The 27468-nt window shown below is 39.0% G+C and overlaps 1 protein-coding gene across 8 annotated transcripts in view; it reads left to right on the forward strand.

The window, feature by feature from the left end:
* The window catches only part of CNKSR2 (connector enhancer of kinase suppressor of Ras 2), a 214947-nt gene that overhangs the window by 132113 nt on the left and 55366 nt on the right, over window positions 1-27468 (forward strand). For 6 of the 8 annotated variants that reach the window (XM_075033423.1, XM_075033427.1, XM_075033425.1 and 3 more), the window contains 5 exons: window positions 411-500; window positions 2089-2303; window positions 23710-23758; window positions 24578-24750; window positions 26894-26967. In XM_075033423.1, coding sequence (XP_074889524.1) covers window positions 411-500; window positions 2089-2303; window positions 23710-23758; window positions 24578-24750; window positions 26894-26967 — 601 coding nt within the window. The remainder of the gene's footprint in view (window positions 1-410; window positions 501-2088; window positions 2304-23709; window positions 23759-24577; window positions 24751-26893; window positions 26968-27468) is intronic. The other 2 variants (XM_075033426.1, XM_075033429.1) reach the window with 1 other exon arrangement.

Raw genomic sequence — 27468 nt, forward strand, 5'->3', positions numbered from 1 at the left:
TTTAGTGATGTGGACACATTTCTCTCACCAACAATTCACATGCGCTTTAAAACAGTTCTCTCCATGTGTGTGCCAGGGGCTTCCAGAATAATAAATAGATATTGTTCAGTGAAAACTAAAGTAATTTGAATGCATTTGTCAGTCTCAAACATCAGTCCACTGATGATTTTGTAGGGCACTGGATTTATTTTTTAAACTTAAAAAAATCCATTAAATACTTAGCTGCTTCTTGTCTGTTAAAGAAAACAGAACTCCTATCTTAACCTCTTGTTCAGAGGCGATGCTGGATCCTCTTTCATAAGCAACCCTGTAGAATAGCAGCTTAGCACATAAATTGTTCTTTCTTCTAAAGCATGTTAGTTTAATGCTGCCTTATAGTGCATGATCTCAATTTTTTCCTCTGTTTCCAGGGAAACTAAGGCCTATTTCTATGCCAGTAGAATATAACTGGGTGGGGGATTATGAAGACCCCAATAAAATAAAAAGAGATAGTAGGAGAGGTAAGTGATCTGAACACACATCTTGTACATGGCATTATGGGTTTTATCATGCTTTAAGCTATACATTTCAACCTCATTGTGCTGCTTGCTTAGGTATATATTTTTATGAACCTGTTTTGGGTTCTTTCATGACGTATACTTAATTTTTTGCAGAACCTCTATTAGGATTGAGGAAGTTGCTCAACCAGGCAAAAGAAAATCATGACTGCAAAGCCCTGCAGTTTGGCTTAACTTTATATTGGCATTTCATTTATTCAGCTGTATTATCTAGTCCATTTTGAAACTGGCCTTAATTTTATAATATTAGAGGACAAATGGGTGGTTATTACTGATAAATATTGTTATGCTTAAATAAGAATTATATATCATATTTCTCTGTCTTCATGAGTTCTTTTTGAATGGAAAACATTCATGGGATTCACCTCAAGATCATCAAGGATAAGTTCCTCAAAATTCTGGTTTGTGAGGCTCAGATACATAACTTCACATACAAAATGATAACCTCTGAGATGGCTATTATTGCCAGTTACAGTAATGATAGATATTTCCATAAAAATGTTAACTAAATGTTCTGTAGGGATCAAAAAAGGAAACACTGTTAGGAATAATTAAGAAAAGAATACAAGACAGGTTAAGAAGCATTCTTACGCTGCTGTGTAAGTTCTTGCTCATGCTGGGTGTGTGTGCAGTTCCGGTCTCTTCACCTCTTAAGAACAGAGTAGAATTGAAGAAGGTTTAGGATACAACAAAAATGATCAGATGTACGGAGTGGCTTCCAAACCGGGGTCAATTCAGTAGGCTGGCCATCATCAGTTTGGGAGAATTTAGGCAGGACGTAGCAAAGGTTTATAAAATCTTGTGTGGAACGAAGTCAGGAAATAGGTTTGTCATTGTTTTTTCTGAAACAAGACCCAAGAGACATGAAATGTCTCCGTCAAGTGCTGGTTAAAAAGAAAACGAGCTGGCTCCTCGTGCATTTTGGGTTCAAGCTAACGAACCTCTTGCCACAGCCAGGAGGTGGTGGATACTAAAAGTTCACATTAATACAAGGAAAGACCAGACAAGTTCGTGAAAGACAAATCTGCTGAGGTTTCCTAAATTCGCAAACATTGCTTCTGGCTCAGGATGTCCCTCAGCTACAAGCTGGTAGATGCTGCAAGGCTGTTTGGGGAAAGTATGGATGATACGGTGAATGATCTCAAATGAATGTTCAAAGCAAATTACTTTTAAATGTATGGCATCACAGTTATTTGTATTCATTAGGATCTTGTTTAAAAAAAAGATTACAGGTATGATCATAAGTGTATCATTGCTCATTGTTTGAAAACTCCAAGACAAAATTTACTGATGTGATTACTCTTTTATATTCTGTTCCTTTTAAACTGCAAGAATCATGAATTTTCCCTACCAAAAGATTGCTTTCTTATTATACCCAGACCAAAGAAGCAAATGGGTTTTGTTAGTGAAATATTCCTGAAGAGTTAAAATTGACAGTAGATCTTAGCAAGAATATTATATATTTTGGAAGCAGGATTAACATACATACAACAATTCACAATGATGTTTTGCATTACTTTTCTTTCAACAGAAAATTCATTGCTTCGCTATATGAGCAATGAGAAAATAGGTCAAGAAGACTACATGTTTCAAAGGAATAGCAAAAAGGACACTGGGAAAAAGTCCAAAAAGAAGGGAGACAAGAGTAGTAGTCCAAGTCATTACTCGCTGTTGCCTAGTTTACAAATGGACTCATTGAGACAAGAAGTCATGGGCACACCTGGACCAGAAACTGCTTTGTACCATGTGAGTAAAAATAACAAAAGTTGTCGCTCCGTGCTTGTGATGAGAGACTGTCTTGTTTTTATAGTGGTGTCGAAACCTTTTTTGGACTGCTGCTGTTACACTGATTCCTATTCTCCGGCCAGTAACTAGATCTCAAAGGAATATTTTAGAATTCTTTATTTTGCTGTTACAAATGTGGGATGGACACCAGTGTTTGACCTCCTTTAACTAGAAGATGTCCATGTTTGAAATGGAGTGTGGTATCTCTGCCTTGGCTTACTTGCTACTGATGGAAAGGGAAGAAACAGCAGCTTCTTTCCAGCATCTATGTCACTGCAGTGTGCCAAGTCTTATCAGACAACCCCTTTACTACAGGTGCTTGAAAGGCCTGATAATGGCAGGAAAACTTGAGAGAGGTGTTCGGTTTTCCTTTGAGGTAAGGGGAGCCCTAATGCGTGTAACTGTTTTTAACATACAGCCCTCAATAACTCAAGTAAAGGTGAAGGAGGGGATTCTGCTGAAGAGGATGTAAAAGGAAAATTGCAGTAACTTGCGAGTTTTTAAATGTGTCTAGCAAATGGAGTTAGAAGATCACAACATATTTTAGATACACTATCACATTCACCCCATAAAAGTATTTATGTTTTAGATCTCAGTAAAAGATGTAATTGTAGAGGAATATACATACAGTAACTGTACAGCAAAACAATAGAAATAATTGAAATTCTCTTCATATACTAACAAAGAATATGTGATTTAGATTGTCAGTGTCTAAGGGAGATGGCAGTGTGGGCCTGTCAGGAAGTCTGCTGTGAAAAACTGGCAGGTGGAGCTTCACTGAACCTTTAAGAGACAAGTAACTTGGTGTCCTGTTGTAAAACATCACTATGGATTATTGCATTACAAATGGTGTGGATTAATTGAAACTAATGGAGCCTTTACATCCTTTTACACCATCTAACTGCTTGGTCCACTGGCTTCTGAAACTCCTTAGTGTGCTGCAGCGTATAGGTGAGTCTGACAGATTTCAGAGATGATGTCATTTAGTATTAAAAGCACGCACTTGTGGGGCACTTTAATTAAATCAGGTCCCTAGATTCAAGAACTGCTATTCCATTTCTTTTTCATTTGTAGTAATTGAGGCATAATGATAAACATTTTCTCTTGCATTATTATTTCCAACTTTAGTTTTATGCTGTTTTTGTAAGTGGGGAGATTTCCATTTGCAAAGGCAGACTGATATATAGTGTTTCCCTAATACATGAAGCCAAGGAGATCTCAAGTGTCCCCAAACTGTCCTCTTTGTAATATCTTTCCTAGAAGGAATCTAATCAGTGCAAGAGCCTTTGAAATCAAATATTTACAGAACAAAATAGAAAAGTTGTTTGTGTAATGGAGGACTTTCCACTCTGTAAAGAACAGTGTGGTAAATTTGCAACACTTTCCATGTACTGAGAGCATACTCATCTCTCAATAACATTTCTTTGTCAGTATACATTAAATTCCTGACACTGTGCAGTGAGAAAAACTTTTTTTTTTTTAAGGAGCCATCTCTGGTTTTCCTTGGTTTCCTCTATTTTTCCTCTATTACCCATTCTGTCTAGTTTCCAGATTGTGTACAAAAATAACTGATGTACATAGGAACTGGAAGATTCTTCAAAATTCTGGTGTGGAAGTTAATGAGCAACAGCAAACTTAGACTTGACAACCAGCATTTTTCACGTAGTTTGGATACCCGTCCACAAAACACCTGAAGCATTAACACCACAAGTTCCACCAGTGTCTCCTAATGCTTTTAGTGCATCATTACCATTAAAGGATGTCTGTCTCTATCCTGCCATTAAATCTTCAGCATATTTTTGGAAGTTTAGTGGGAGCTTATTTATTTATAAAAATAAATAAAGGTTATTCATTTTTCAGAATACAAATCAGTATCTGCTAACTGGCTTTGAAGGAAAATGCATGAAATAAACAGAAAAGGGAAGCTTGGGCCATTGATTTGTCCCCGGAGAAATGGGAAGGAACCCTTCACAAAGCATTTACAGCCCTCTACAGCTGAATATTGCTGGTGCTATCGCTGGAAGCCACCGTGCAGTACCACACAGTTCCCTTTTTGTGGTGATGGCACCCAAGGATACTGGCCTTTGAAACCCTAATCTAGTTTGCAGATGGGGCTATATGTCTTTGCCACGTAGCAGAGCCAGAGGTTTTGTAATAAATTGGACAGAACTTTTCTTACAATCTTAAATAAACTGCAGTGAGCAAATAAAGAACAGGGGAATACAGATAAAACACAAGGAACTCAGGTCTGACTGCAGTACCATTTTATTAAACTATAGATAACAAATAGGACAATGAAAACATACTTCGTGCTCAAATTGCATCTTCAAGATCACTAAAAAGTTGCTGTCTTGTTAGAAAATACTTTTTTACAAGCATCAGCTACCTCATTTTCACAAAGATTTTGGATTATCTATAAGTGGGAGCCTCTGGATGAGCATGAGTTCAGTGCAGAGAAACAATGGTAATTCCAAAAACTGCACTAATAGTAGTGAAAGAGACTGGGGATTTTGATTTGGGGTTTTGTTTGGGTTTTTTTTAAGAAGTCAATTTTTTCATCGTACTAGAATATCAGATGAAGAGCGAATACTGTGACTCTCTGCACTACGTGCCACAAGGCAGTGGATTTTCCTGGAGTGAAGTGCAGCTCCTACCCGGTGGCTGTGGTTGACCTTGTACCTGTAGTGCCCCAGTAGTTTGTCTTGGGTCCCGGTACTAGTGAATACTCCACCAGGCTTGTGAAGTTGTTCCAATCCCTGGTTGCTCTTGTTGTTAAAAGTTTTCACCTGTTAGCCTGTGTTTACCTGGCTTCTATGTCCCACTTAATTATAAATGTACCTATATCCTCTAGGTTTAAAGGTCTTTTGTTACCCAATTTTATCTCCCAATATAGGAATTTCAGGTTATAATCAAATCATTTTGTAGCCTTCTTTTGCTTAAAAGAAATAGAATGAGCATCCTGGGTTTGTCATCGGAGAGTGTGTTTTCATATCTTTTCATCATTCTCATAATTCTTTCAACTCCTCAGTTAATCCTAAAATATCCTAAGCATCCTTCCTAAAGTATATATACCAGAACAGGACATAAATTTCCAGGAGTTGGGTAGAAAGGTAATATAACCTTTCTATTCCTGTTTACTACCTCTCTATTTAAATATTTAAAGGACTGTTTACCCATTTTAACCATAGACTTGGAGTGGGAGCATGTTTATTACTTGGGTTTGGTTTTATTTTTTCTGTAATGTCACTTTTTCAAATCACTGATTTGCAAGACTGGTATTCCCAATCTAATAATTTATATCTTACATTCTTTGTTCTTAAATATGTAACACTGCATATGATTGGCCATGTTGAAACATATGACTTCTTGGGTATGCTTGCTGAATAATCTATGTCTCTGAAGCAACCCTAAGTATGAAATACCAGAGAGTAGGGGCTCTAGGCCCTTGAATTGGGCCCCCGTGATTCCCAAGTCCATAACATGGAGTATTGAAGCTCCAGGAATCCGGGGTCTGCTGTGGAATGAAACTACCAAAACCTTTGTTCTCTAATTACGTTTTTAAAATGCATATTCTGTGAAATAAAAAAACCCCACACATTTAGTTTCTTTTTTGTTTGTTTGTTTTGTCTATTTTCTTTTCCCTTTTTTTCTGAATTCCCTGGAATAGAAACCACACTGCTCACTCAGCATTCAGGTCCCGTGTTATTCACTGGTCTTTGATTCTGTTACCTGTATTCAGTGATGTTTGCATTCTTTTTTAAGTCCATTGATACAAATGTTAAATAATTTTGGACTAAGAATTCATCGCACTAGTTAGTGTTACAATCCCAGGCCTCTTTCCTTCTGAATTTTGCAGCCGTTGACGTGTGCAGGTTGATTACCTTTTTACTGTGAAGGTTTTCTGCAGAAAACAGCTTTTACAATTATGCTGATGTCAGTTCCTTGCTTCTACTGCTTTTATACATGGCTCTATAGAAAAGAACAATCTTTGATCAAAAAAACTACTCTGAGTTAAATTACCACAAGAGAAATGGTATGTTTTTGTCCTGTAAACAAAGTGGATGGCGTTAAAAAATTACCACGGTAATTCAGAAGTGCGTGGTTGTTGTTTATTTGCTAAAAGTTATTTTTAAAATGCCAGCAGATTCAAATTGTTTTATTCTGAAGTGATCACAAGAATGTGGCAGTCTAGCATTTTCCTGATCATCAGTACACTAAATTTGCATAAAATCACTGGTTTTAACAGTTTTGTTTATATCATTGACCTGCCATTGGAATCAAAAACTGTATGGTCAAGGGAGCATTTCAGTTATGGCCTTGAAAAGTGAAGAGTGTTTACTTGTGTCTACTGAACATAACTGATGTGCTAGCTGATACAATAGCAAAAGAAAAACTAATTTGTGTTATGTCTGTGAAGTAATCGTCTCTTGTATCCACTTACAGTATTTGTTTAATCCTGTCATCCAAAGTCTCTTCACCATTTTGCTTTGTTTTGTTTACAATTCCAGGAAGCGTTTCCAGCGTACGTTGACTTCTAGCCAAGTTGTTGTTTCTGCATTCTATTTTTCTTCCTCAGTATTGCAAAAGAAATACCAACACAGAGTGTTAATATTTTCATTAAGCCAAGGCAAACTGTTCGAGCTGTTGCTAATCTAGTGTGCAAGCAGGTGTTCAATGTGATCTATTACTGTAGATATAAAATGGTGCAGTTAAAATTGTCTTGAACCTTTGGGGCACAAGAGATGAAAGCTCTGACACATGATTATAGTTTTTTAAGTTCATTATGTTATTCCGTGTAGGAATTTCCTTGGTATGTTCTGCTTTGTTTTTGTTGCGGGAAAATAATATGGTTATTTAGGAGGGAGATAGTGTCATGAGTCAAGAGAAGTTCCGCATCAGGTTAATAATAATCTGCTCCTGTCTGGATCAATACAACTTTCCCTTAGTCTAGAAACAGCATTGCTATGGGAAGAAAAGGTTGCAGCCTATTGTATATAGTAGGGAGTTGTACAAGAGAAAGTAACCTTGCTTACAAACTGTTTCCAAACCTACACCAATCCACTCACACTGCTGACCTTGCTCCTTCTCCCTTCCTGCCTCCTGTCCCTTTGCCTTTTCCAGTGTATGCTCACTTGTTCACGTGTGTTTAGCCATACCTAATGACCTGCTTGTCATAGGAAAAGTGACAAAAAAGTAACAGCTTCTCACTTTGCTGATAACCAGCCTATTTAAAATTGTTTAATTAATTACAGTAGTTTTCTTGGTCATTTTAATTGTATTTGAAAATAAAGTAAGTTTAGTAGCAAGATGATGTGTTTAAAGTTCATACATCTGGAACAGGTGGCTCAGGAACAGATGCAGGAAAGAAACGAAGGATTTGTTCCATAGGGATTTTGCTGGATCTACGTGCGTAGATATGTACACACACGTGCACTATCTTTAATGTTCCAGTTTTACTGTAAATAAGGGAGGAATAAAACAAAAGCCATCAGTTGGAGGGGTTTTGCTGCAAATTCATTGAAGTTGGCACACCTTTGGCAAACTTCTTTTTTTCCTCTTTAGCAACGTGTAAACTATTCATGTGGTTGGACCGCAGCTCAGTGACTCTTAACTCCCATAATTAATTTCAATACTTGCTGCGATGAGTACTTACAGAAAGCCAAGCACTCTCCTTTCTACTCTGCCAGTGAGGACACCGAGGCGACAACGATGAGGGATTCGTCCAAGGGTACCATTTCAGTTGTCTCTCTCTGCCAGTCCTTGTGAGGTTGCCGTACCAGTTCAGCTCAGTGGGTTTGCTCAGCAGAGCTGGTGGCTCTGCACCAGTCTGGGCATGCAAAGTTCAGCTGGTTGCAACAGTGATCTTGTTGAACATACTGTAAGTGAAGAAGATTTACTTACAGACTTATTGCAAAAATCAGGTTTTAGCTGATTAAGATAAATTGGAAAGGAGACAGTAACTTCTAAGAAAAATAACTTTTCTACTTAAATGATGCATATTTCCAGATGCTTCTTGCCTCCCACCCACCCCTCCAGAGAAAAATACAGGAAAATGCTTTTTGAAAAACTTCAATTCAAAATGTGTATATTTAGGTGTTGTCAATACAGAGAAGAATTTACCAAAAGCTTGTGATTTTGAAAACCTCAAAGTCTAACTCTACTTAAGCGGTTGATTTTCTCTTACTCCTCCTATTCCTCTCTGTAGAAAGGCAGAAAGGAAGGAAAAAAGAGAAGGTACTTGAACATAAAGTACCTACATTTTTTAATGAAAATTTTTCAATCAAATACACATTTATTTATGAAATCTTTTAATTGTAGTATCAGTAAGTAGCTTTTAAGAAAGTGCCAAACATATGCATGTTAGTTTCCTAATAAACTTGTGCACAAGCTACCCATCATTTTCTTGCAAAACTCTTCTGAATAGAAATGGCATCTAATAAGCACTATATACTGGAAAACTATGTACCATAAAAAGGACCAAAACCACCCCACTGAAAAACTAGTGGCTTATTATAATTGTAAGCATCACAGTATTTAAAGAATTTCTGTTTGGTGAATTTTTGTTGTGGATATTTGTAACTAAACAAAAATAGGTTTGTAGAGAAAAAACTGAAAATCAGTTGCACAGATTTTAAGTAGGTGTCTGAAATCTAGAATGTCATTGTACCATTACAACAGATGGAGTTGGCACATTTTCTTCTTCAAAATGGTTGAAGTCCAACTATGGCAGTATTTAAATATCAAGGCTCCCTTTTCCTTTTTCTCCTCCCTGTTTTCACAATTGTCTATAGTTAGACTTATAATTACTATAGAATAAAAGTCTAGCAGCTGACATCAAAGCCCAGTTTAACCTAAGTGCATAATGAAAAATATTTTCCATAAGTATTTCCATAAATTTTGTTAAACTTTGAATTAGTATTGCTTCTTCTCTGTGGTCTTTCATCTCCATTTAAATATTTGTATTAAAATAATACTGAAGCTTGCAGAATGATTACAGACTTACAGGCATCAATCATCAGCAAAGGAAATTTTAAACTCCTTCTGGAAAATGTACTTGTAAGAAATACTTGATTTAAAAAATTATACTTGTGTTGAAGTTAAAAAGTATTGGCATTTTTATATTCCCAGCTATGAAACGGCACTGGATTTCAAATAATTGTCCAGAAATTAAATGAACATCATGAAGAGTTTTTTAAATATTTCATAATTGTGAAAAATTTTAGTCTATCTATTACCACAGTAAGAAAGGATTAAAAAGCTCATTTCTCTGCTGCTTTGTTGCAAATCAGCCCTTTACAGTCTAAATATAATTGTGCATGCACTAGCTTCCACTGTAAAGGTAGGAGAACACAAACCTCAACTGACAGTAGCATATACAGTGTTGAAATTTCACAAGTGAAGAAATTGTAATTTTCACGATGTCTAGCCTTTCCAGAACTAGCTCTCCCAGACTGGACTCCAAGTAGGCTCCCGGGCGCCTCAGCAGGACAAATCCAATAGTTGAACTGCTGTGACGCCCTAGTTTCTTCTCGAGTACTTGCATGTTTATGAAGGTCCGGCACAGCTTGGCTCTGGTAAAGGCTAAACACTTGGATATCCCTCTCTGGAGGTGACTGGAGCATTTATGACATTTACATTCCTGTCTTCTGTAGGTTGCATTGGTCATATCTCACCTTAGTTTTTGTAGCCTTGCGGGGATGTAGGAGAGCACTTTGGCCTGTTTTGTGATTTCAACTCCTTGTTCATTTTCCCATCAACGAGCATGTAGCAAGGAAATAAGGCTGTGACGATATGTAGGTCCACGTGTGGAAGCGGAAGGAGCTCACCATTCTGCAATAGAAACAGAGCTGAATAGGCTTACAAAGTTATAGAAAAATCTGATTTGGAGTTCTTTAAAAGACTCAAAGTCTGTTCAGAGGCAAAAGTGCTGGTAAAATGTTTCATATCGTGTGATGCAGAGTAGAATACCCAATTTTGCTGTGAAGGCATCATGAGCCCCTAGCCTGTAAGCATTTCTCTTGTCAGCTGCCGCTAGTGTAGTTCAGGTACAGGATGCCTTTTGTTCTTTCCAATTGTCTCTCAGAGCAACAATTAACAAATTCAGTAAGGGGAAGACGGGTAAGAGGACGAAACATAACGGACACTTCTTATCTAGTGCCTTCCTGAGTCTGAAACACTGTCATGTCCCGCAGCCACAATCGTCCCATCGGCCGTGGGCAGCTTTGAACGCCTACACGTTGGCACATGTTGGGTTTCTTTCAGTTGGAGGCTCGTGGTTTTACGTATTTGATTCAGACAGAAGAGCAGCATCTCTCATGTTCTTGGGCTGGAGTAGTGGTTCCAGCTCTTGGCCAGCTTCTTCACTCCAAAAAGAAACCAGCTAAATGATACTGTATGTATTCCTTCCTTGGAATGCAGCACTTTATAAATGTAACAAGCACAAAACAAGTAATAAAAATAGTAGTTATGTTGTTAAAATCAGTGTAGGAACTTCATCTGGGACATAAGTGAACTGTGTGGCACATAAACAAAATGGTGAAACCGTTAACCAAGAAGCAAAACACGCGTTACTCCAGAAGGTACTTGTGACAGTTGGAAGTGATTGGGATAGCCATAAGGTTGTTGTGCTAAAAAGTAAATCTAGATATTCCATCTGCGTTTGGTAAAAATCTGGTCCGAGATAAATCTTCTACGTTTCTGAGAGAAAAATTCCTTGCTAATGCAAGATGGCATTGCTTTATTTTTAGACTAGCACAATCAACCCAGAGGAGTAGAGGGGCCTCCTGGCTTTAGTCCTCTGCTATTGCAGTTAATCACCCTCAGTTAATCCTATTCAGGTATGTATTAAACTCCACAGTCAAACATGGTATGAACTGCTGTTGCTAATGATGAGACCAGTAAGAGGAGGTAAACTGGGTGAATGGATGGCCAGTTGTCATAATTCCAAGAAAAATGTTGGACAGAGGAGAGGAAGGGAGGAAAGAGAACAAAATTATACTTAGCCTGCCAGTAAGAGAAAGGCAGCGCTCCTAATGAGTTTGCTACAGAAAAAAATCCAAATGCCTCCGAAACCGGCATGAAGTGCGTAGGATAATAGGGGAGTTCAGGCTGGGAGGGAGCTCCGGAGGTCTCTGCTCCGGTCTTCGGCTGAAAGCGGGGCCAGCTCCGAGGTCAGGCAGGGCTTCGCGGGGCTTTGCCCAGTCGGGTGTTGAAAACCTCCCGAGATGGAGACTGCACGGACTCCTGGCCAACCTGCTCCGCTGCTTGGCTCTCCTCGAGGCAAAAACGTTAGAGGTGAGCGATAAAACAGAGATTTCAGCAGTAGCTGGGAGGATAGCAACTTGCTCGGATTTAAGGCATGGGTTTTGCTGTTTCGTTGCTGTTTAGCTAAAATCGTCTTGTGAAAGTGCCTCGGTAATCTCACATTCCTTTTGCCAGTTCTAGGCTCTCAGTCCTTTGAACTCAAGACTGGAGAGAGTTGGATGTGCACGTGCAGCTTTTATACTTGAGTTCTGGTTAAGCATACGTTTTGTGAAATATTACTATTTCATCTCCTCAGGAGGGAGTGCTAAGTTCTTTTAATTATATGGAATAATATCTGCATTGTTCATGAGGAATATTATTCCTGTCACAGATGAGAGAATATTTTCACATCTGCATTGCTTCTCTTTGAAAGAAGCGGTTAATACCATGAATTTTCTCTTATTGGGGAAGCGGTTGCCAAAATTAAATTTGAAGGTATTGAACGTGGGAGATTTTACATCTATTTCTATATACTCTGACATTTTTATTAAAATCCAGAATTAACTCTTACAGCAAAGCAAAATGCTCTAGCGGTGAGGTAAGATTGGTTTATGGGCCATCATGAAGCACAATTGGAGTTTTTTGTGGAAAAATTTTATTTTAATCTTTCTCTGTTACCTTCTTTTGCATCTGAAAATGAGGGAAAAAATGGCCTGTTATAATTTCTTTCCATGACAAAGCTGGGGAATTCTCTAAAAATGAGAGAGTTGCTGTAAAGGTCATCTAGTCCAGCTCTGCCAGTCTAGATTTCTTCCTTACTGCATATGATATAATGCTCTGAAAGTGTAATTTTACATTGTCAAGAGATGTAGATCTATAGACTAATAAATCTCCTAGCTCAGAACATTTCCTAATTTCCTTTCACATCCACATTCTGTATTTTCTCTGTTATCTATTTCAATTAATCATTCCTGGTTGTATCCTGCTTCTATTACCTGATAGAGGACTTTTGCCTTTGTGGGTATTAACGTTGTTTGTACACCAGTAAGCCACATTACCTGTAGCTGGTACAATCACAATACAGTTGAGATATGTTTTTTTTAATGTAGAATAAGTGATTTAGTCCCTGGGTTATTCCCTTTCGGTGAAGAAGAGATTAAGCACAGCATATTCATATTGTAGCAGAGAAGTGTATGTCAGGTATTGCACAAGCGATCGCGGCAGCGTGGTGGGGACCCTCGCATCTATGAGAGCTTGGATCGAGGTCCTGGCTTCACAGCTGGCTCCTCTCCGCACTCCTTTCTGCACAAGGAAAAGGGAGGTAGCAGCACCATGAAAGCAGGGAACCGGGGACGCTGGCTGGCACGCGTCGTGAAATCTGGCATTCTAAAAAACCTGTACCGAGCGGTGAAAATGTGGTCTGAATTAAGGGAGCGCAGATGCCTGTTTCAGAGTCCCGTTTAATCAAAATGCTTTTGACAAGCAACACGATTGTTTCTGAACAAGTGATATTTTTTTTTAAATTAGTGGTTTTGACTGGGAAGGAGCCTCAGCCCCGTTCCTCCGCCCCGCTCACGCAGCAGCGGCCTCTCGAGCCCACTGCTGACACGTGGCGTGGGAGATCGTGCGCTTGCACCTGGGAGGAAAATGGCTCTTTGCAGCAGTGCGGCTCCTGAACAGAACCCGTTTTATTAGGTGTTTCTGTTTTACTGGAAAGAAGTGCTTGTTGCTTAGCGCCTGATCTCTGAGTCAGCCAATCCATCTCTGCTACTGTGCTGTGGAGGAAAAAAACTCTTATTTTTCATATAGAGATAACTGGGTTTTGTTCATTTCTCAAGCATATCCTTTTGCTTCCAGATTAACCCAGGTAGATAATATTTCTAACACTACAGAATCCTGACTTTAGAATGAAGTGTAAAACTAATTTAGTAAGCTGGTTTGTACCCATAAGGTCACCATAGCCAGCACAGAATCAAAAAGACCTAATGTTATCTTTCCCCACCTTCTGAGACGTGCTGTTTCATCTCATGCTTAGAGGAAATTCTACTGAATTCCAGCAAGTAATGTGACTTTTATCCTGGAATGAACTGTTCTTTTTCTACCTTAATTCATAAGTGCAATGAAAAGTGTTTGAAATGAATTTTAACAGAATGTATAACAGCTGAGGTACAAACGCTTTTTCCCTCATTTCCCCATGGAATCTCCAAGCCTCAGAAATTATAAGGACATATCCTTAACAGTAATGCAACCAGTAGATAAGGTTTTCTCCCGATCAATAGTACTACTTAAAAGGAGAATATTTGGGATTGTATGTTTTAGCTTCTAGAGATGAGCAAGGAAAGCATTTTGATGGCTGTAGTTTGTCTCGTGCATCTCCTTTGCTACGACTGCTTCTTTCACGCACAACTGTGCACTGATTTCCTGTTCCACCAAAGCCTTTGTAAAGTCCCTAGCTCCGGAAAAGTACAATTTTCTGTTTTATTGGTCTTTCACCAAAAACTTAATATTTTTGAAGGTGAAAATGAAATGTTTCTTTCACTGAAAGAATATCATTATGCCCAAGTGCTAACAGAGAACAGCTTGCAAGAGTCTATCTTCTTTAAAGCAACCCCCCGTTTTCTCAGTTCTGCCCTGGTTCCTTACAGAGCACCTGCAGCCCCTGCGCTTTTCTCTGTCACAGTCAGACTGAGCGCTGTGAGGGATCATGGCGAGGGACACAGCCAGAAGTGTTGCTACCTGCTCCTACAGAAGGAGCTGTGTACGTACTGGTTTCATCCTAAGCAAGCACCTAGGAGTTGTAGGGGTGCATGGGACCTTTATCATAGGTAATGATTTTTCATCTAGAAAGACCATGGGCCTGATGAAAGGTTTTGTTAATGCCCTGGGGTGACTTCTGTGGTGTTTTACAGTAGTTTAAGTTTTCTCCCCAGAAGGTCCAGGATCGGTTCCATGCTGTGCCACAGACCACCTCTCTAATCTAACATACATCACTTGCAGAATAAGTTTCTTAAATCTGCTTGGATCATCTTATTGTTTTATTGTTTGGATAAACATACAAGGAAAACCTACTTTTTCTGTGAATAAGACAGAAGTTTTCTAAGCAAAGCCAGATTTTTCCTGGAGGAAATCGCATCGTTTGAAAGAGTTTTCTTTGCCTGACTGGTATCTGCTGGAGGGACAGCACAGCAGGGCACAAGCAATCCACGAGACCTCTGGAGTGTATGGGGTGACTCATCTCAGTGATGCTTTGTGAAAGGACAAGAGGCAATGGACATAATTGAAGTACAGGAAATTCCATGTAAACATAAAGAAAACCTACCTTTTACTGTAAAGATGGTTTAACTGGAGCAGGTTGCCCATGGAGTCTGTGGAGTCTCCATCTTTGGAGATATTAAAAACCCAACTGGACACAGCCCTGAGCAACCTGCTCTAGTTGACCCTGCGTTGAGCATCAGGGCTGGACAGGACGATCTCCAGAGGTGCCTTCCTGCCTCGGCCCTTTTGTGGTTCTCTGACTGGTCCATTCTCTTAGTAAAGACGAAACTGGGAACTGCTCTTGGGTGGAAATCAAAATAAAGGGTTAAATACTACTCTGTAATGGGTGATAATTAAGTTTATTTTTCCTTCTTAAATGGATGCAGTTGAAACATACACAGCGATGGAACAACTACCGTATCTTGGACTTTTGCTGTTAAAGAATACATAGAGTTTTCAACCCCTCCCTTTCTCTCATAGATTACTTACTGTCAATAACAGCAGTGTGGGAGGTACCAAAATTACATGTTTCACAGTAGATGTAGAGCAGAAGAATGATCTCAGAATAAATTATTCTAATGAACAGCATTGTCTAGTTTAACTTTTTATGCTCATTTTCTTCAGGCAGCTGTGACAGTGCTGCAGTCCTTGTTCTGTCAGTCAAAGACAGTGGGGGAATATGAGAACTCTCATCTAAATTTGATGTAGTCCAGAAGTTTTACTGCTTCAGTATTTCAATTAAAGAATCCTGTGGCTTAATGGCTAAGAAGGAAAATCTTTCCCTGGTGGTAGCAAGCAGTACCACTATATATTATTTTCTCAACATGGCCTGAAGATTTAAAAAAAAGTTTTAATTTTTCTAAGTTTTGCATGCATTATGCTAACAACTTTGCACAAACAATCTACACTAGCTTGTGCAACTGCAAATTTCCATCCAGCTAATGCAACATTTGCCACAGAGCCTCCCCAGATGACAAGAACAAGTTTAGGGATGGGATAATGAATAAGAATTCGTGAACAGAAAAGCTGTGCTTGCTATCACATTTCAGACAACCACAGTTCTGTCCTTAGCTAGCACATTCTTCTTGGATAAGCAGCTATAGGAACAGTTGTATGAAAAGATTAGACATCTTTGATGTTATCAGCCCTTGTAGACTACCTAATGAGGAGACCATCCTGCACACTAACGTAGCCATTGCCTACAACAGAGGCAGCTAAAAAGTTGGCAGCTTCAAGGTCTCTGGCTACTTTTTTTACAGTATAAAGCTCTTAGCAGATTCCTCTTAAGACACATACTGCTTCTTTTTCCTTGTGGTCACTAACAAAATGCATGTGTTGGGAATTCATGGTCCGAGCTCCAAAACCACAGGAACCCAGTTAGGGCTGTGATTGTGCATGATAGATGGCACAGCCACGTCCTCTAGATCTAGTACTTCCTCGACACCTTTCATAAAGCTACTGTGCGGGGGGGAGAGAAGGAGTAGGAACAGGAACAGGGCCATGGGTTGTCAGGTAAATGTAGAGAATTGTCTTGTCTGAAATGGACTTTTTGGCTGCTGCCAAGAAAACTATTGCTTTGCCAACTTTTGCAAATACACATTCATTTGGCCTTAGTATTGAAACATGTTTTTGCAGCTCTGAAAAAGCAAAACTAAGGGAGGAGGAGGAATATAGCATGTAGGTTAACATAGTAATCCATGAATTCTGGGATCCGTTCTTCCAGTGACTGTTAATATGTCTGTGCTACAACCCAGTGATTCATGCTTCTCTCTGTCTGAGGTACCTGCCATTTAAAAGGGAAATATCCAGAGGCTACTCAGTATAATGATTCTGCCTTACTTGTTGATGTTATTTTGTTTATCCTACTCACTTTTAGAATTCTGTTCATGTATCATGTTCATACTGAGTTTTAGTATTAAATGTCTGAGCTAGAACCTTAGTGAATGCTGTCTTTTTAAACCCAGGCATGGTACCTTTATTACAGAGTGTACTCAAGAGCAGAGATAGCTGTGCAGGGGGAGCAGAAGTATCTGTTACCAAAGCACTAAAAGATCAAGATTTGGTTCAATAAATTTTGCTTTTGGGAGGCAGGACTGAAGGCTTCAGGGCATTGTTAAGCAACTGTGGCATCCTTTGTCTGTAAATCCCTTTTCATTCCAACTCACCACAGATGTATGAATTACTCACATATGATGACTGTTTTGTCATCAGCCTGTGACTTTAGCATAGGAAATATTTCTGGATATGCTTTCCTAAATTCACTGCTATGCTTCTGTATTAGATTTTCTCTCACATGGACCATCCCATTAACTGTATTTGCATTTTACCTATCCAGAGTGAAATCACGCTTTTAGAAGGGTTGTGTAAACTACAGCTTTTGCAGCATATTAAAAATAGTTTATTCACAACTTAGTGCCACTTGATACCATTTTGGAGCAACTAAATAGTTGTGGCCACAGATAAATCAGAGAATGCTGAATGTATGAGAAGTTCAAAATCCAGAAGTAAATAAAAATGAACAATTATTCTGCAAAATAGGACCTTACAGCAGCTTTCCAGTACTTAAAGGGGGCCTACAACAAAGCTGGAGAGGGACTTTTTAGAAGGGCATGTAGTGATAGGGCCAGGGCTAATGGCTTTAAACTGAAAGACGGTGGATTTAGATTAGATGTAAGGAAGAAGTTCTTCACTGTGAGGGTGGCGAGGCACTGGCACAGGTTTCCCAGAGAGGCTGTGGATGTCCCATCCCTGGCAGTGTTCAAGGCCAGGTTGGATGGGGCTTTGAGCAACCTGGTCCAGTGGAAGGTGTCCCTGCCCATGGCAGGGGGGTGGAACTAGATGACCTTTAAGGTCCCTTCCAACCCAAACCATTCTATGATTCTGTGAAAATGTAAGAAGAAAAGAGAATAAAGTAGGATTTGGAATAATCTTGGAGTTTGTGATTACAGGAACAGGAGTATTTCCTAAAGCATCCTGCATGACCTGACAAATTAGATATGTCAAGCATGAGATTTTTTGCAGATACTCATTCTGTTAGCAGTTTCTGAATCCCAGTCAACACACAAAACTATTCAGACAAGGCAGCGGTCTTTGCCTTCCTCAAAAGGAACATAACTTACAGCATAGTCTTTCCTTATCCCACTTTTTAGTAGGTTCTCTTTTGAGTGCAATTTTACCCATAGATGCTTCATTTGACCCTTAGCCCTGGTAACTGATTCCTTCAGAGCATCAGGTCATGCCTCGTCTCTTCTCTCCTATGCCAGTAAAGTCCTGTGTGACCCGGCTTCAGCTCTCCTTCCAAAAACTGCCTCACAGATGCCCTGTGTGGACTCGGCTAGCTTCAAGACCCAGCTGACTGTCAACAGTAATCTTTGTGCTTATTGTGAGGGCTAAACATAATAACAGGTCAATACCTGCTCCTGCTGTAAACAGAGCCCTTCTCTGTTGTGAGTGAAATTCTGCTGCTGATGGGCAGGAGGTTTCAAACTTCGGGAGCTGCCAGAGGTCTCTCATCATAGCTTTGTAACAGAGTCCTTGAAAACCGTATTTTCCACAAATATCCATAAAAATAATTAATCCTATCTATCATGAGCTCTTAATGGAGCCTAAACAAGATGGTAAACAAAAAAGATTTTGGCAAAATCCTCTGCTGGAAGTACCCTTAAGCATGAGTTGTTAATAGTGACGGGTAGTGTGACAATGTAATATAAATAGCTTTGAATTTTCCCCCCCTTTGACTCTTCTTTTAGCTCCAAAATTTTGGATCTCAGCACACCAAATGCAGAGAAACATGTATATGTGGTGTATCAAAACTGTGAAAACAGAACATTGCTGGTGTTCTCAAAGTATTGACTGTGAGAGATCAATCAAATAATTGGCAGCACCAGCTTTCATTTTTTTCCAGATATTGGCTTTTCCATCTGCTGCAGAAAGTTCCAGTAATCAGAGATGTTACAAGCTACTCTGCTGAAACTAGAGAAAGTTATCTTACAGTGATAGAGGGGAACTGTCTGACTGTAAATAGTTTCTTAGTGTCTAAACTTGCAGCTTGAGAAAAATTGGATTTGACTTGAGCTCTCAAAAAAACTATAAAGATACCTGCCATTTACCTTCCCAATCAGACTGAGCTCAAATTCAGGTAAAAGAATTGGAGATTATTATTTCCATAGCCTGGTTTTCTCTTCTAGCTTTCCGAAAATGAGTGAGTGGAAAACCTCTGAAGAAAAGTGAGGAAACAAATAAGCACTTGAAAGAGGATTTTAGGAGCTGTCAAATTTCATACTAATTGCTGTGGCCAATCCAGATCTTCAGAGAGGCTTCAATTATGGTCTTTTTTTGGTAGACCTACAAATTCTGTAACCATGAAGGGATTCATGTAACTATTAGAATATATCTATTTTTTGGACATGGATGTCCTGTTCTGTTGGTCACACATGGAATTTATATTAGATCTTAGAGAAGCTCCTATATAGGAATAGTTTGACCCCAAATCTTTAAACTTCCTGCTCAGACTCTTGAAGCTTGGCAAAATAACCAGTCCTCCCAAATCGATAGTTTTGATAACCTACCCTGTCTTCTTGTCTTCTACTTTTATTTGAGGTATCAGCTGGAACAGAAATTTTCTAACTTTCATCATACCATGATTTTTATCAAATATTCATCTCTCCTGATAGCAGTTTCACTCCAGTTTAGTATTGGTATTAGGAGATCAGTTTATTAAGTTTCCTATCTGGCATGAAACAAATAAATTAATTGAAACTTAAATTATTTAACACTTTTATTTAAATATGTTTTTCCAAATAGAGAGCTATCAAATTACTACTAAGTAGTGCATGATGAATACATTTTCAGGCTTCTGAATGTTAATGACTAACTTTCAAACTTGCTTCCCTTCTGAGCAAATATACAGAAGGTGTGGTACTAACCAAGAACAAATACTTTATCCCAAGAGCTGAAAGCAGGCAGAAACCTGGAGAACTCTGAGGATGAGAGAAAAACCCGATAGTCTCATTTCTTGAAAATTTTGTGTTGTACATACAAAGATGCTGATGCGTGACTGTGTGCATGCAGATATTGTTGCACATATACCATCTATATGTGATTATTTTCTTGCTAAAAGAACAAATACAGTTACAGGTTGTTGGTGACCTCTTTTGTTAGTGTGATCCTTCACCTGGAAGATTTTTACTATGTGGCTGTATTACTGTGCTAGAATTCTGAAGGCATGGCAAGGCATACCCTAGGACAGATTGCTATTTGCAGCTGTGCAGTCTTCTGATGGGCTTTCAGAACTCTGTCAATCATTTTGAAGAGCGTTAAAGTAAATATAACCCACATCGGAAGTTTGGTAACGAACACTTGCAGGAAGAGAGGAACTGTTCTGGCTCTTCCATGCACAGTGAAATCTCCATTGGCTGATGGGATGTGCAGCTAAGCCCTTGGAAAGTTGGGGCTAGACGTAGGCTAGCACTTTTGTTAAAAAAAAAAAAAAAAAACAAAACCAGAAACAGCAAAAGCCCCTTTGATAAATGATGTTTTGTTCCTCTTGAAATACATGTGCTTTGGAGGCTGTTGTCAGCAATGGCAGACAGATATATATACCTAAAGTGTTTCTTTGATATTCTATTTAGACATGCATTTGTGAGAGGGCTTAGTTTAGGTATATTACTAAATATGATAAGCTCAGACATCAAATATTACAGGAGAAAAGTATTGCATTCAAAAAACTGAGGCTCAGTGTATTCAAGGGGTTTTTGATATGTGTTAAACATCAAGTAACACCTTGCTTTTGCATAATGGAAAGTTTTGCTAATTGTATTTTGGGTGACTGGAAAGCATATTATTCATGATATGATTAAACAGTTTCAAATTTTCTGCAGGAGTGACAGTTTCCATTTGGGTTAAGGTATTCTTCTATTTCATCTTTTCAGTGGCAGTCTTGTTTCCATTATATTTATTACTTTAAGTTACTAACAACTTTCTTTAACATAGAATGCTGTTTTCTATTTCATTTCATGCTTCCTCTCAGAATTAGTAGGAGAGATGAATTCCTGGAAACTGGGACAAGATGTATGTGAAAGCAGTTGCTCAAAGCTCAAGATGTATCAGAATCAAAACACAGTGAACATATGTTGAAATCCGGCCTCGTGGGCAGGTGATTAAACTGTATCTTGCAGCAAACTTGCTTTAGTACAACTAAATTTCTGGCTTTGGTGTGAAACCATATTTTTGGAGTTCATGGTGTTAAAAAGAAGTATTTATATTATTTCCATATTTGCCACACCACAGAATTAAGCTGTAAAAGGGGAGACATGGTGCCCAACGTTAGGACAGGTCACTTACAGAGGCTGTGGAGTCTCCCTCTTCGGAGGTAGTTGGATCTCGGCTGGACATGACCCTGAAGAACATGATCCGGCGTTGGCTTCAAAGCAAGCCTTGCTCTGAGCAGGAGGGAAGACATGACCTCCTTCATCGTTCTCTGATTCTAAGCAGCACTGAGAAAATGGCATTAAGCATTATCTAATAACTGGGAAGAAGCTGCAGATTGCATTTGGTGATTTCCTAAAAAAGCAGCAGAAGAAGCGTTTTTAGATTTTATTCTCACTTGGGGTTTTTTTGGATTATATATCGTGTGAGTTTGAAACTGAATGGCACTGACTAGTGCATATTGCTTATACATCTTAAGGGTAAAAAAAAAAAAAAGCTGGTGCTGTTTTTGTAAAGGACAAACCAACTTGAAGCCTGAAGTCTATGTAAAATAATATGAAGTGTTAGCTAATAATCAGTTGAATAGTTCCCAGGAACTTCACTCAGTTGTAGATTTTGTCCTTAATTATAATTTAATTTAATGAGCTAATTTAGAATAATAACTGAATTTAATAAAACCTTTCTATTTTGAAATATGACATAAAGCATGGTAAAAGGGCTAGACGTCTAAATTACAAGCTGGCTTCCTATTAAAAACTGATACGCCTTCATTACTCTTTCTTCCCAAAAACTGACTCGGAAGTTGAGAGGTGCGAGCTCACATTTGCAGGTTCAGTTTACAGACGACACATTTAAAGAGAAGGCTTTTCATATTGTTCTCATCTGCTTTCAGAATCACTTATAAGAAAACCAAGCGGAGGTTTGCCTTTTCCATTTTGGCACTGTGAAAATATTAGTGCAGAAAAGTCAAGCGGCCGAATGAAATTGTCCAGGCTGTGAACTGAGAAGTGCTGAAGTTTGGGGTTTGTGCGTGTGTGGTTTTTTCAACCGCTTTGAATTAGGTGAGATTTTCAAAGCATCTAAGAGGGAGTTATTTACACACTTCTGCTCAGCCACTCTCTTATTTTCTGGACCACAAAGATCTCTCCTAGTCCTACGCAGGCTGGAGTATTTGACGTGATGTGAGTTGGGATGGTGTGGCTGTCTCGGCTTGCTGAGAGCTGGTACTGACTGAAGAGCAGTTCTTTCTGATGTAGCAAAAGAAAAAGGACAAGAGCCGGGGAATGAAGACAAACGGGCCGGTTTTTTCTTCCCAGCGGAGGCCTGTTTTGACCATCTGGGGTGGCAGTACGGTTGAGTAGCCTTCTTCAGATACGGTCTGCAAGGGAGCAGCACATCTACCGAGTCAGTTAATTGTTTATATTACGCTTGATTGTGGTTGTATTGGTGGTAAGTTATCCCTATGGACGTGTCAGTATTTGCTGCTTGAGAAAGTCTCAGCTGCGAGGCAAGACCTCCCTTGGAAGCTGAGCCTCAGCCTCCTGCACGGCAGCTCAGGTGTTCAGAAAGTGGGGAGGAGAAAATGAAAAGAAAAGCAGCTCTGAACTGGAAAGGGAGCCTTGCAAGCTGGGGTGAGGGTTTGTCTTATCTGCTAGGAACAGGATTTGAGCTTACAGGGCTGTCGGTGCTTTTGCTTACGTTTATTTTTATTAAGTGGCACAAAAGCTTTGATTTTTTTTATTGATTCATGGTAAGCTGAAGTAAGAGGTTTTAATGCTCAGACCCTCAAATGTTGCCTTTTCTTAGTTTCAGCACTAACACATTTGTCTTTATAGAAAGCTAAAATTCAACAACAACTTTAAATTTTTGAGTGATTAATTACAGAATTATTCTTTTATTTCACTAGAGTGATGGTGATTATCTGAGTCAGTTTTTTAACAGAAGTGACCACAGAATGTGGTAATACATATTGCCATTTTTAATAAGCTGGGATCTTAAGTAAAGGAATAATTTCCATCCTGTCTCATTGCCAAGGCAATGGGTTGGTTCATGGGAGTGGATCAACTGGAGGGAAATACTTCCAGTCAAAACCTGGTAAAAAAATAGTGTTTTCTGTTTCAGAGTATTTATTTGGGAGACTTTTTCCCAGTTGTGATTTCGCAGAATTTTATTACTGTCTTCAAAAATACTGGGCCCATTTCTGAGCAAATTGTCTGATGTTCTAAAGACCATTGTATAAATGCCTTCAGACCTGCATTAGGCAATGTGTTAATCTGCATATTTACATATTTATGTCAAGAAGGCCTTAATTAGATGATGTATTAGAAATGCAGGGGCTGTGTAACTTCACTATCTTACTAACCAAAGGGAGACATTCCTTCCTTAACAGAATAAGAGAAGAGCAACCATTTTGGAGAGAAATTTCAGTTGTTTTGGCAAATTAATTTGTGGTCTATTTTAAGATGTTTCCCTGTGCGCTTTTGCTTTACAACCTTATGAACAGATGAACTAAAATTACCTTTTTTCTTATGCCTCCAAGTCTGTTGGCTGGTGCTACCTGGTGATGACTTCAGTGTTCGCAACGTTACACTTCTTTTATGATAAGGCTGTGGTTGAACATAAACACTGTATTTTCACTTCTTCCGTTTTGATTTTCTTGTAGACATTTCAGCAGTCTTCTCTACAGCAGAAAAGTAAAAAGAAGAACAAAGGTAAAAATTAAATTTCTTTTCATGTATTGGTAGGAAGGGAATTGCCAACATTAATGTTTATGATATTGCAGTATCTGAGGAACTAGAACTTGTTAGCTCCGGTACAATGTTGAGTTCAGTTGATCAGGTTGAGAAGGTGTTAGTCCAGTACTGATGTCTCATAGTTTCCTAATGCTCCTCTACCTGCATACATGTGCTGTTGTTTATTTTTGAATACTTAGACTCTAGGCTCTTTGGGGCCAGGGCTGGTTTTTCCAGCTGTGTGCATGTAATGCCTTACTGCAGCCCTTGCTCATTACCTAAGCTGTCAGGTAATTTATATCAGAGTAAATTGTCCTCCTTTGATTTAGAAGTACAAAGGCCTTAGGAGCTGCAAAGAGAGGGTTTTGAATACCTGTGAAGTACTTACCTAGTTGTATTTGGCAGCCAGGTGTGAAAGTACATGAATTTATATGCTGTATGCTTTAATCTGATGTGAAATATTAATTTGTTGAAAATTACAAATAACCATCTTGCCTTTCTTTTCTCCATAATGTCTTCTCTTTCTGTGTTGCTTTTTTTTTTTTTGTCTTACCCATAGAATAGGAGCTCTGTGAGGTGCTGAACATGGTTTGTTTTGGTTTCTTTTGGTTTTTAACTTATGTTGCCTTGCACAGACTTTGTGGTTGAAATAGAATGTTTGTAATAATTTATTCATGGCAAATTGAGGTTGAAATTTTTAATTAATTCTCTTAAGCAAATATATAGTGCTTTCTGGCAAGCTGTCTTGTTGATTTAGTGGACAAGTCAAATGCTTTCACATCAACTTGTCATTTTCAGCTCCTATTCCTGGTAAAAGCAAAAGACGGATCTCATGTAAAGATCTTGGTCGAGGGGACTGTGAAGGCTGGCTTTGGAAAAAGAAAGATGCCAAGAGTTATTTCTCCCAGAAATGGAAAAAATACTGGTTTGTCCTGAAGGATACATCTCTATATTGGTATATAAATGAAGAGGTAAGCAGCTGTGTTCGTTGTCTCAACAAATACCCAGTATAGTGCTGTTGTCATGATTTAGTGGGAAGCCAGTGCTTCGAGTGCTTAAACATGTGAATAACTTTATTCACCCAAATAATCATACTGAAATTAATATTAACTGCCTGACTAAATCACCATTAAGGTCCGGAGATATTTGGTCCTTCAAATTCACCTTTTGCTACAAGGAGAAGTAACACACTTTCCTGTGTCCTGCTGTCACCAGTTTAGAATCAATCTATCCTCAAACCCTTGAAAGGCAAAAGGTAGTTATTTAATCCTGTCATTCAAGCTTAGTCATGGGAGTGTAAACTTTAATGATGTGCTGCCTGGTGTTCCTTGTTTATCTGTGCTACTGAAATCACCAAAACCTCTGGCAGTTAAGGAAGATGCTTTTGTTTTCTCAGTTGTGTTCTCCTGTCGTTCCTTCTTTGTAGCTTTTGATATGACTTCAGTGCTCGTTTATGCTGAACTTAAAGAGCGCCAGAGCAGCCCAAGTGAATTGTGTACAGCTTGGATTGTGCAACATGTTCTGCATTAGTACTCGTTTATTTATATCAGCTTTAGCAAAAGAGCTTTTTGCCAGTGAGTTAGGAAACCTTAATTTTAAACCCTATTAGTCTCATCAGTAAATATCCTGAGAGAAAATCATTGCCAACATGTGGATGCACTCAGTCCTGGACTTGTTCTTTTAGTCACTGCAAGCATTTGTACATAACCATTTTAAAATGCCGTGATCCCCAGCTCTTCCCTGAGTAGACAGAAAGCAAGTTGTTCCATGAACAGAGCTACCAAAGCTTGTTTTCCCGCAAACTCATCCCATTTGCGCCTTGATCCCAGCTTCAGACCAGTAACCCTGACTCCATCCCCTCCCTCCTCCTTCCTCGAGGTCTACTACGAGGTCTTCATCAGGGTGGTAATTCTTATCTCCAGGTACGATGACCAGTCACCAGCCCTGGCCAAGGAGCGTGCGGATCCTCCGAGCTGTGCCCTCCTTCCCCGTGGAGAGGGCAGTGGTCTGGGCGCCTCTGTCTCCCCTGTCCCAAGTTTCCCTGAGATTTGCTGAGAGTCGGTTATTTTTGAGACCTCAGCTCCTTCACCAAAGTGTCTGCAATCACCACTAGATTCAAAAGCTGGGGGGGGGGGGAGCCTCAGTGGGCAGATGGACAAACAAGCAAACAGTGTTCTTGCCAAAATGTTGTTTCCTTAGGCAATCATGCAAAAAAGAAATAGGAAGTTTATTCTGAACAGCATCCTTTCGATTTTAAAATGCCTGTTAATGCAGAACCTGTTACAACCTTGTACCTTCCACAGAACAACTCTAGTTCCAGTTTTATATGCTGATTTGTGTCATTTATTTAAAGAAAGCATATGGTCATATGGACTGCATATGTAGCATAAATAACCATGGAGATTCTGAGAAAAAGATGTAGTTCTGTGGAATTCCTTAACATACATTTGTGTTTTCTGCAGCTTCACTTTCACGAATCCTGTATTAATTTCTCATGCAAAGTTACGAGCAGTTGTTATTGATGTATTAGTGGCTTAAAATAGATAATGCCTTCAAATTGTGAAAAGTCAAGGGAGATTGAATATCTGATAAAATAAACTATGTACAGGTCTTTAGAGGAGAGGGGAGGAAGGTCAGATGTTTTCTCTCTTGAGTGTTGGAGAGAGATGAAAGTAGCTGAAGACGTATCATGCCTCTTAGCTGTGATACCATATAAAGATGGTAAACAGCACACACTGAAATTGCTTTTTTCCCTATTTCTTACAGCAGGCTGCATTTCTCCTTACTAGTTAGTCCATCTTCCCCCAAAATTAACTAATTACAAGAAATAATTGCCTGAATACATTTGGTCATTTTGTATATTTTCCAGTGCTGGTTCAGCTGTGAAATTGTTTGAGAAAACTGGGTATTTAAAATGGTATTTTACACCAAGGGATTTGTCTTACTACTTTGGCAAAAGTCCCAGTGACTTCTGTGGGAGGTTTGCCAGAGCAGAGCATACATTAGTATTCCTTATGTAAGAAGCAGGCAAGTGAAAATATCTTGAAGTTTTCAGTGTGGTGGGGTTTTTTCCTGACACCTTAACAACAGTAATATCTAGAACTATCTTTGCAGGATGAAAAAGCGGAAGGATTCATCAGTCTACCTGAATTTAAAATTGACAGAGCCAGTGAATGCCGCAAGAAATAGTAAGTTTGCTCAAAAATAATGCAGTGATACAATAGAAAAAGTGGAACAAAGGATGAGGTCTTCCCTTAAAACAGTGACATAATGGACTTTGTTACAATAATCATTTAGTTGTATCACAGAATAAGCTTATACAGAACAGGCAAATTCAGTGTGGTTTCTGTGTGCCACCTTTCCTGAAAAAGGGGTTTTTTCACTTTATCATGAATCACAGTGCCTGACTAGAGCAAAATGAATTAAGAGCAAGAAGGCTTCTTGTCTGCTTCTGTCCCTTTATTTTCCTAGTTTTCCTTTCTTCTTTTGTTTCCTTTCTGGTCTGGGGGGTTATTTTCTTTGTTTGTTGGGGCTTGCAGTGTGTGTGTGATATCTTTAAGCTCAATAAAGGGCTTTAAGCATAATAAAGAGACCATCCAAATAAAAAAGTCCCCAAGTTCATGGCCAGGCATCAGTCTTTAATGTGACTCCAAATTGGTTAACATCATCTCAAAGTTTGCTGACGGAGT

This window comes from Buteo buteo, chromosome 8, assembly GCF_964188355.1.
Source record: "Buteo buteo chromosome 8, bButBut1.hap1.1, whole genome shotgun sequence".
NCBI classification, from domain to species: Eukaryota; Metazoa; Chordata; class Aves; order Accipitriformes; family Accipitridae; genus Buteo; species Buteo buteo.